We start from the raw sequence: 10,807 nt of genomic DNA on the forward strand, positions 1-10,807 counted from the left end.
TCCGGCAGGTGTGAATAAAATGATCCCAAGATCCTAAAATCCATTGAAGAATTAAGCACATTATGTATTTAGACTTAATTCTAAAATCTTTTAGGTAAGCAAACGCCTTTTGCTAATAGTCTAGAAACTACTCTTGGTTGATAGGTACGTCTAAGAACATATTAGGTAAACCTATCGATTTTTCCACGACATAAAAGGACTCCTTACTTATATCGTTGAGTTTCACCAAAACTAACATGTACTCACAATTATTTGTGTACCTTGCCCCTTTAGGACCAATAAGCAACACCTCGCCGAGCGAAAACTATTACTAGATTGATGTAAAGGATATCCAAGCAAGTGTATATTTTGGCATGGCACATTTTAACTCAATTTATAAGTTTGGAACTTAAGGCTCTTACTATGTTGGTTAGATTTTAAGTGAACTAAAATCCTTAATCATGCAACATAATCAAGCCACAATCTCATGCATAATTAAGACATATTTAAAGCAATAAATAACTTAAAACATGCATAAGATAAATGTGATCTAGTATGGCCCGACTTCATCTTGAAGCTTCAACTTCAAAGTCCGTCTCGAAAATGGAAACTTCGTCTTGAAATTCACCGTGGGAGGCGCCATTTTCTTCAAATAGGATAAGCTATAATTAAAACTAATTACAACTATTTGATGGTACGCAGACCATATTTGAAATTGAAAAACAAATTTGGTGCTTTAGACCAATTACATTCAAATTAATGGTACGCAGACCATATTTTCTATCCTATTTGGGCCATACTAGTCACTTCATAACCTGAAAAACAGTACATATACAATATATACCATTCACCCATTCATTATCATGAATGGCCCACATAATTGGTTAGTTAAAACACATTGTATGCATCACATAAATATTTGCAGCAATTAATCAAGGGCACCAATAATCTATAAATTATTCAGTCCTTATTAATTCTAATCAAGTTGTTTTAACCTTAAAGGATTTGTAGACCTAATCAAGAGTTTATGACTAAAAAAGGGCTCCCACTTAAGCCAATAAATTCATATGCTTTACTAATTTTAAACATAAAAATGTATTTCTAGTCTAACCGGAAACATACAAATTTAATTAAAATTTAAAGCTCATATAAATTTATCATTGAATCCTCATATTTAATTCATTTTCAGTCGAATTTAAATTAATTCAAGATTTTAATATTAGTAAAATAATTAGAATAAATAAAATTTATCATATTTATAATATTCAAAATTAAAATTCAAGAAAACAATTTAAATTATTAATTTTAAAATTAATTAAAATTACATGAACTGAAAATTTCAAATTAAAATTGTTAAAACGATTTAATCGTAATACAAGGTACGCACATCACCACGCAACGCACAGCCATAGGCCACACGCACGCAGCCATCGCTTGGCCACGTGCGCGCAGCCTCTGTGCTGCGTCGCATCTGCTGCTGCACACCATCGCAAGGCATCATCGAAGCACGGTAGCCACTGCTCGCTGCGCGCGCCAGCGCTTGTGCAGGCGTAGCGCTCGTCGCACGCGAGCCAGCGCTCGCTGCGCGCGAGGCAGTGCGCGTTGTGGCGCAGCACGCTTGCTGCCCACACGCGACTGCTCGCTGCCTTGCTCCTCGCCCTCGCCCATTCGCCCATCGCACATAGCACGCGACACAAGGCAGGGCCACTGCCTTGTGCTCGCGCACCATTGCCTTGCTCGCTGCATTCGTACCGCATGGGCGACAAGCTCCCTTGCTCGTTGTCGCATGCCCGCACTATAAAACACCCCTTAAGGGTAACACGTAGCGTCCATTGCTTTGTGCGTGCAAGTTTTATGAGCGAATCGCATAAAATTAAAAAATTTATTTTTAAAATTAATGACAAATTAATAAATCATATTAATTTCATAATTTTAGGGCGATAAATCGAAAATTTATTAATTAATTAATTTCCGATTAACATGGATTCAAGTCTAGGTCATAAAAATTTAAAATTTAACACAAATTAACAATTTTTATGGTGGTTTTTAATCATAGGTATCTAATTAAATTATTAATTAGTTATGAAAATCAAATCAATTCTAAATTATTCAAATTTTCAACCAATTAATCATAATTACAAATTAGATTGCATAATTTACAAGGCTAGGCATTCAAACTTGTTAAACATATACAATAGGTTAATCAAAAATTCAAGATTTATCAACAAGAATCGCAAATATTTAATTTAACATCTTAAATTTACAAACTTTTGCGTTTGAAAAACTAAAACCTCCGAAAAGTCATAGTTAGGCTTCGAATTTGGGAATTCTGGGTTTCGGCGAAAAATGTTATTTTTATCAAAATTTTAGAATGCCTTTTACATGCGGAATTGACACAAAAATCACTCGATTGGGTTGAGTAATGAACATTCTGCCGAAAAACTGCGTACATATAATTAAATGAACGCAATTTGCAATTAATTAACAATTACGAAAATTAATCACCCCTTTTAATTCCTTGCAAATTTGTATAATTGAACCATGTTCATGCAATTTAGATTATGAAAATAATACGAGGCTCGTGATACCACTGTTAGGTTATGATACATATTCAAAACATAAATCATGCGGAAAAACCTTAATGTTAGGAAACATATTATTTACACATAATCTTTTAGCATAATTTAGGAGCATACACTTTGTAGCGTGCCCTCCCTAGCTGCGCCCGAACCGAACAAGAACAAGTCTTTAGGACTCCAAATGTCGTCCCTCGGTAGATAGTCCACAGTACGTCCGGATCCGCCTCAAGTTAGACCAACTAGAATCGCCCTTAAGGTTACTAGGAATTTCGGCTATTGTGTTTGCAAGTGTATGGCTGATGTTTCTTTCAAAAACTTACCTTTTGAATACTTCAATCCCATGTCTATAAATTATGACCCTAGGCTCTTATTTATAGAGGTATGGAAAGGGAATTGGAATCCTAGTAGGATACGAATTAATTAAACTTAGAATCCTATAAGAACTCTAATTAATTAATTTATCCTTTTAGGAATAGGATTTTAATCATATACCAAATCCTAATAGCTTTAGGAATCGTGCATGAACACAAACACAAACACGCACGGCAGCCACGAGGGTCGCCCATGCGCGTGCGTGCGAGCAGCAGTCCACGGCACGAGGCCCACACAGCCGTGGCCTTGGCGCGCGCTGGGCCTGCCTTGCGGTGGGCCTGGGCGCTGCCTTGGCTGGGCGTGTGTTGCGCGTTTGGCTTGCTGGGCGATGGCCCGGCTTCGTGCTGGTCCTTCGTCCGGCAGGCCTCGTCCGATGCTAATTCGTACGATACGTTTCCGATTAAATTCCCGGTTCCGGAATTCATTTCCGATAATATTTTCCGATACGTACCATGTTTCCGTTTCCAGCAACATCTACGACTTGGATAATATTTATATTTCCGATACGATCCATATTCCGTTTCCGGCAATGTCATCGTTTCCGGAGTATTCACTTGCTTGTGATGATCTCAGCTCCCACTGAAACCAAGATCCGTCGATTCCGAATATCCATAGATGGAGTATTTAATGCCATTAAATACTTGATCCGTTTACGTACTATTTGTGTGACCCTACGGGTTCAGTCAAGGGTAAGCTGTGGATTAATATCATTAATTCCACTTGAACTGAAGCGGCCTCTAGCTAGGCATTCTGCTCACTTGATCTCACTGAATTATTAACTTGTTAATTAATACTGAACCGCATTTATTAGACTTAACATTGATTGCATACTTGGACCAAGGGCATTATTTCCTTCAAGTTCATGTTATCTTATTGAGTTGACGTACAATAAAATGATCTTCGACCTCCCTCCAATTGGGTCCAAAGTTTTTCAGTGGAAGTCAAAGCATATGGCTTAGGCTTGACTCATTGAGGGAAAATTTCATCTCATCGATCTTGTAATCTCCTTCTTTCCCTTCACCATTCTCCGTATTTTTCTTTAACCCCGCAACTGATGTTGGCCACTTTTGACACATATCTGCTTCTGTTACATAGCATTGGTAAGTTCTTGAGCCCTGTGTAAATTCTTCTCAGGTCATATTTACTACTAGATGTCATTTTTGTGAGCGCCCTCGTCATTTTTGTTACACGTGTAGCTCTTGGATACAAACAGACGTGGAACATATATGAGGTAAGAATCCTAAGTTGATGTTTGTTGAGTTCAGATAAAGGGAAAATAGTGTGTCTACTCAAGCTCTCCTTTTCTGATTGTATCATGTAACTCCTTATTTTTAAACAGCTACTCGTCAACAGGGCCCTATATGAAAAAACTTTGGCTAGTGGGCTTGGCTCTGTTTATTTTCTCCTAGATGCTTCAGAACAACAGCAAGTGAGCAGTTAAATGTTTTCCATAATATTTTTTTATTATTTTGTTTCCTGTTTAGTACACTGAAAATTGGTAACCAGTTTGATGGAATGCATGTCCACTCAACTCGTTTCTTATTAATTACTATGTGTAGTACAAGGAATTCATTTTGGCCGGTGGGACCCTCCTCAAAGTAGAAAAAATCTGGTTTTCCTTTCATTATTTCCACTTGTGCATCTTATATATTGTCTCTTTTCCGTGCACATTATTGAATTATGTTGCTATTAATAAGACTATGTTCTTCTTGATTTTACAATAGCATAACCAATATATTTTTGTTGTCCTAAACTCCTAATATTCTTTCACATTTTTATTGTGGAGTTCTTGTAAAATTAAACCAGTCAATGTTATTTAGCCCTGAAATGTGGCATATCTAATTTACATATTAAACTTCTTTTTGTAGATTACTGATGATTCTTGTGGCAATGGTGAAAAGCAGGCCTAGACATGAGACTTTGACACTATTTCCAAAGGCAAGGTAATTTCATATGGAGTTAACTGTGTTTCATGCTTTATAGATAAACTGACAAGCTTTATAGTTTTCGATTATTTATGGATGATGGTGAAATTAGAAGGTAGAAGCTTAGATTTAGTATTATCATAATAAGGTATGTAATGGTACAGAAAAAGGAGGCTACATCAGCTTATATGGGTTGTGAGGGTTGCAGTGGGGGTAGTTGTTTAAAATAAGAGTAATATGAACATCTTGTGTTTTATAAGTGATGTAGATATTGCTATGTTTTGGTGTCTGATCTATAACAATAAGACTCAACTGCCAAAACCGGAGGTTCTAGTTCAAATTCAAAGGATTTACTCCCCCAAGGTACAAATTAGAAAGGGTAGATGGACTGACTTACTCCCCCAAGGTTCTAACTTCTAAGCACAAATCCTGTAAGAGCTACAGAGAAGGCGGGTAGAAGTGGTGAGACTAACACACATTGGTCTAGATTTTATGAGATCCACACTAAAATTCTGTTTAGAATGAAAGTAGATAGCATACCCTGTTATTATGTTAAACACAGATTAGACTGCACACATTAGCCTGAGCATCGGCATAGCATTCAACTTCATGTACCCTGTCAACGCAGTTAGTTTAGCCTAAGAATAACTATATCAAGATTCCATTTACCCCGATTTACCAACAGAGGACAACATGTGATTATTAAGAGACGTTCTTTTGGTCCATGTTGTTACACATTTTACATCTACATAGAAGTCATCATGATTCGTAAATGTGGACAGCATAGGGGAAAAAATTATACGGTTTTAATTAGCACCAGTAAATCAGAAATCATATCAGTATTTTCCTTAAAGGAATCAGCAAAAAGGAGTATAATTTTGCTGAATCTTTCATAACAGATACTCTACAGTCCAGAATAAATTCCAGGGTGACGAAATAAGTGTGTTCAATTGGCAAATTATAGTCGAGTGTTTAAAAAATTTAGAAGAAAAACCCTCCAAGGCCACAACTTTTTCATAGGTACAACTCTTGTCTGATTTAGAAAACTCTTGTCTAGTTGTCTGATTTAAAAAACTCTTGTTCAGATGGCTGAGGTCCTTAAGGGAGTCACATTTATATCTATCCCTACAGCTACATTGTAGAAACTTAGTACATCTGATAAGGCTTTAAGCACTATGAGACGAACCATTTATTTTTGGTATTTTATAGGCATTTTTTGTGATGAAATGACTGGTGCTATGGAGTGGAAAGGTCACGATTCCTTACGGATGCAACCATGTAATTGTCCTAATTTTTTAAATTCTTTTTATTCCTCAGATTCAATCGCGATTGGAAGAAAATTAAAGCATTTATTAGCTCTAAGATTGTTATTCAGGTACCGATTTGAGATCTTATATTTTTAGATATTCTAATGATGAGTTTGGAACTTCTCCGAAATTATTGCCATGTGCTGTTTGACATCCATTATTAACCTTCTGGACTTAAGTTTCTATTCACAATAAGGTGTTTTAACTTCAATATATCTGTGTGTACACAGATTGTGGGCTAGTATAGTTTTAGTTTAACAATCGACCTGCATGGTGGTGGTTATAGGCTGTTTTGTTCTAGAATCTAAGATATATAACTGAGATTAAAGGAGCATCTAGAGACTTGCATTCCTTTGTATATATTCTGTTGTTTGAGAAATATGATGTAGGATTAGCGGCTAAGTGAATGGATATATCATGAACTCCTGTAGATCTGTTTACATTAGCCAATGTGAAGGTTGTATCGGCTATTACCATTTGTACTGAATGGTGTCGTTGTGGTACATCATATATTTTTTGCAATAATAACTTGACAATACGCTTTGCCTTGGATTTATATATTTAGTTGTATCTACAACCAGCTTAGTAGCCAGCTTGTGATTATCGACTTATCGTGGTCTGATGTAACATATTTGAGTATTTTATGTTTTGCTCCATTTCTTTATGGGGTGGAGAAAGGGATAATACAACAAGTTTTCAGCTTTACGAGTTCTCGATCCACTCTATAAGTTTTTGTGTTCATTTCTCAGCATGCGTGGTTCAACTTTTATTCCCTCACTCTGAGTTTGAAGATTTGGTTGTTATGGATTATAGATGGTCATCATAATGAATTTTCTTAGTGATGCAAATTATAACTGTCCTGCTCGTGGACTTTATTTTCTAAGTTGCACATAGTAATTGCGCATAGTAAAAGCTTGTTTTCTGTTTGATTGACTTCTATAGTCTGTTTTGTTTTTGTTCTGTTCACTTATCTTTAAATAGCAGCTCCATACTAGCTATATGAACAGGCTATCTGATTTCTTGTTGCTCAATACAGAAGTTTCTTGGATCTTTCTATCTGTCTTGTTTACTGTTACTTGTGTTAGGACGACGTATTAGGGGGGAAAACTAGACAGAAGTAGAAGCTAATTTCTTTAAGATTCAGCCTTTTATCTCTGTCAATATTCCAGCACAAGTCATGGTCTTTGATGGAGTGGGCCTTATTCATTTATCTTGCTTTTATCTCCTTGTCAAATCAATACCTGGAGCCTACAGCGAAGATTTGATATATAGTCCTCCTAACATTAAGAGTTGTAAACACGGGTTGGTAATTTACCTATTCTTACAATGGGAAGGAGGTCTCTATTAGTTTTGTTACTCCATTAGTCCATTAGAAATAAACGGCCTACTTCTTCACAATAAATGTAGGTCAGCTGCAATTCCATGAGACATTTGATTCATACTATTGTCAAAAAAAAGGTGAAAGATCGCCAATTTCTACGCCTTTGACTTTGTTGCAATTGGCGGGGGAGAACAAATTGTGATAGCTATAGGTAATAAGGTTGCTAATTCAGTATAGGAAAAAAAGAATTGGTCAGTAAAGGCTAGGATTCTCTAGTGAGAACATCTGTTAGATGAGGGTCTGTAGACTCATTTATGCATCAATCATGCAGTTTTGTGTGAAATTTAACAGCTTATTTTGTCTAGTGGCATCATTGTTGAAGGAGGTTGACTTGTTTGGTTTTCTGTCTCTTTAAATTCTATCCAATGCCTTTCTGCACATTCCCGTCCAATAAATTTGATATGCATACAGGATCGCATAACGCTCCTTCTCTGTGATTACCGACAACTGCAAGGTGCCCAATAATATGATCGAATTTTCACTTGGGATGACCTCAAAATTCTCTACAAAATGCAGTAGCCCTTAAATATAATATTTCTTCCTCCTTTTTTTCCTCTAACTGTTATTTTTCTTCTGTTTTTTGGTATAGTGAGATGCTAGAAATAGCTGAAAGACATGAATTAGTAGATTAGGACATGAATACATTGAGGAGTTATTTTGCTACTGTGAGTCTGTGTTGGCTACTAATGGACTTTTTGTACTCTAGGTAATCACAAGCGCTTGTTTACACAGTTTAAAGTTATGTAAATTCAGTTAATTAGTTCTATTGGATAAACTATTACTGCTCCGTGCCAAAAGATTCTTGTGAAGGTAGAAAATATTTTCAGGTTATTTTGAAACATGTCTAGCAAGACTCGCAATAGGGTATTTAAGTATGAACTTTTTACAAAGGTTTTTCAATATCTTTTTTCTAATCTGATTGTTGTAATATACAAAACTGGATAGCTGTAGGTTTCTTGAGCTCTTGACATCGATGTTAATAGAGGAAGACATAGTGGCTCCTGTCCCATTATCTAATTGTTGAAATTTTGTTATTAATGAGCAGGTACATATCAAAATATGATGCACAGGAGAACTCTGATATGTCATTTTCTGCGAGTTTGATAAAGGTCGCGGATGTGATTGGGGAAGTCAAAATGGTTTGAGCGGTTTGTTTGCACAGAAAACTAATGCAGTAATCCATACTTTTGGAAGATGATCCAGGGAATCATCCAAGTTCACAATGTAAGTGATAATGTAAGCGTTATATCTTCTCAATCTGACTCCCGTATATATGCTTGTTACATTAATTATGATGTCTAAGTTTCTGACTTCCCTTTTGTAAGTTGTAACAACTCACAAATGTTAAGACTTAAAAAGGAATAAATAAAATGCATATAAATGCAGCTATATGCGGCCTGGTTTGAACATTGATCAGTAAAATCAGTTTTAATAAATATAAATCAGTTATTATCAGTAAAGACCAATATTATTCAACATCAACTCATTTCAATTGGTGTAAAGCACATGGCCTTACGTAAAATGATATAAATTAGTAGGTGTAAACTTCAGTGTAGATTAATATTGCTTCTATCTGTTTGTTTAAGCTTGAGGTTTGATGTTCTTACTATTTTTACACTGTTGCTTTTCTGACGACTTTTAAATAATGCATTTATATTTTGCTATGCTTGATTATTGTTCTGATTTATTTACATGAATTGTTACTCTTTAATTTAAACTGGGATAAAGCATAAGGGAGAGGCAGTGTCACTTGTTTTACCAGTCTAATTATGGCCAGGGGGAGGGAAGCTGTATGCAAATAATCATTTAAGGTTGAGAAAGTCTTTCTTTATTATGCTACGGTTTAAAAATCACAAACCCTGTAAGTATTAGCAAGGCCTAAACTAACTCTCAAAGATTACAAATTGTCAAACCATAAGTGGTCATCCTCACTAATTCTCTTTTTTTTATACATGTGTTGTTCTAGTCTTTACAATTCTTCTAATTTCCATAATCAGAATCTATACAATCAACTACTCCCTTCCGAGAAAGAATCATAGCAGCCACAACAGATTGTTTCCTTAATTTCGAGCCTTTATATTTCTACTTCCAGACCATCATTTCAGGTAAAAAGAAAATCCTTCTCTTCATTCCCAACCATTTGTTATTATCGTATAATCATTTGCCATTGCCACATTCGTTGCTTGTATAATTCCACCAAAGAATACCCTGTCTGTAGTTGAAGGTTAAACTATTTCCAGGCCTATGTTCTTTAATGCCAATTACCTATTCCTATGTTCTGTTAGTTGACTTCCATTAGGCTCTGCTGTTGGCCATGTGTGCCTAAAACCTCCGTACTTAAGAAAGATCTGGTATTTTTTTTCTTGAAGACTTTATTCGAACATCATTTTTTGAATTCTTTACCCATGTGACATTCAAAGTGTTTTTTTAAAAAAAATTTGCATGCTCGGTTTTGGTGCCGAACATCGTTGTCGTAGGAGGCCTAACAACGACACAAAGAGTTATTTATTTTTTTATAAGTCGCGTTTAGAATCGGGTGCTTTTTCATACGCCCTCGTAGCAAAAAAAAAATTCGAAAAGTTTTTTTTTTGCCACGTATTTTCTTTATGCGCGGGCACCGAGGCTGCTGTGCCTGACCAAAAGGCCAAGCAACAACTTTAGCGCCCAGCGTTGAAAATGCGTCCCTGGCTGGTTCTCGTTTTCTGTTTGCGTCTACTTTTGTTTATGCGACTTCGATTTTGCGTGCTTGCCTAATAACGTCCTCTACGCGTTTTGCAGCGTTTGTGGGATTCATTACAGGCCATCCCGAGCGTCGCTTATTTTTGTGGCGATCGTTCGGGTTTGCGGAAAACGTATTTCGGTATAACTCTTTGGCAAATTGGTTTATGAATGTTTGGGCAATTTTGTAAGGTCGTTGGTTTTTCTAGGATAGTTTGTCACACACAATCATATATTTCGCTACTCATAACTAACATTCCATCATGAGGCAATAATAATATGTCATGTAGTTTATGATAGGCTTCTATGGGTAGTTATTTGCGCCTGGCTTGGTACCGCTTCTATCGCAGATCCACCACATGCCCCGGTCGGGGTAGTGCTTTCAACAGACGAATTTCGTCCCAGAAGGCCAACCCGCAAGTGCAAGCCAAGGGGGCATGCAGGCGAGAGGGACCTAGTGGGCGAGCGATTGGGTTTGGGACGGGTGTACTACTAGCGAAAGTGCCGAGTAGACAACATTCGAAGCGTATGCACCCCCCGGTTGGC

General features: G+C 36.5%; 1 protein-coding gene across 1 annotated transcript in view; it reads left to right on the forward strand.

Moving 5' to 3' along the window:
• Window positions 1-4,840, forward strand: part of LOC110798408 (probable LRR receptor-like serine/threonine-protein kinase At1g63430) — a 29,694-nt gene extending 24,854 nt beyond the window's left edge. The window contains exons 12-14 of the mRNA XM_056841808.1: window positions 4,065-4,161; window positions 4,270-4,359; window positions 4,799-4,840. Of these exons, the coding sequence (XP_056697786.1) occupies window positions 4,065-4,161; window positions 4,270-4,359; window positions 4,799-4,840 (229 nt within the window). The remainder of the gene's footprint in view (window positions 1-4,064; window positions 4,162-4,269; window positions 4,360-4,798) is intronic.
• Window positions 4,841-10,807: the final 5,967 nt, after the last annotated feature.

Source organism: Spinacia oleracea, chromosome 4, assembly GCF_020520425.1.
Source record: "Spinacia oleracea cultivar Varoflay chromosome 4, BTI_SOV_V1, whole genome shotgun sequence".
Taxonomy (NCBI): domain Eukaryota; kingdom Viridiplantae; phylum Streptophyta; class Magnoliopsida; order Caryophyllales; family Amaranthaceae; genus Spinacia; species Spinacia oleracea.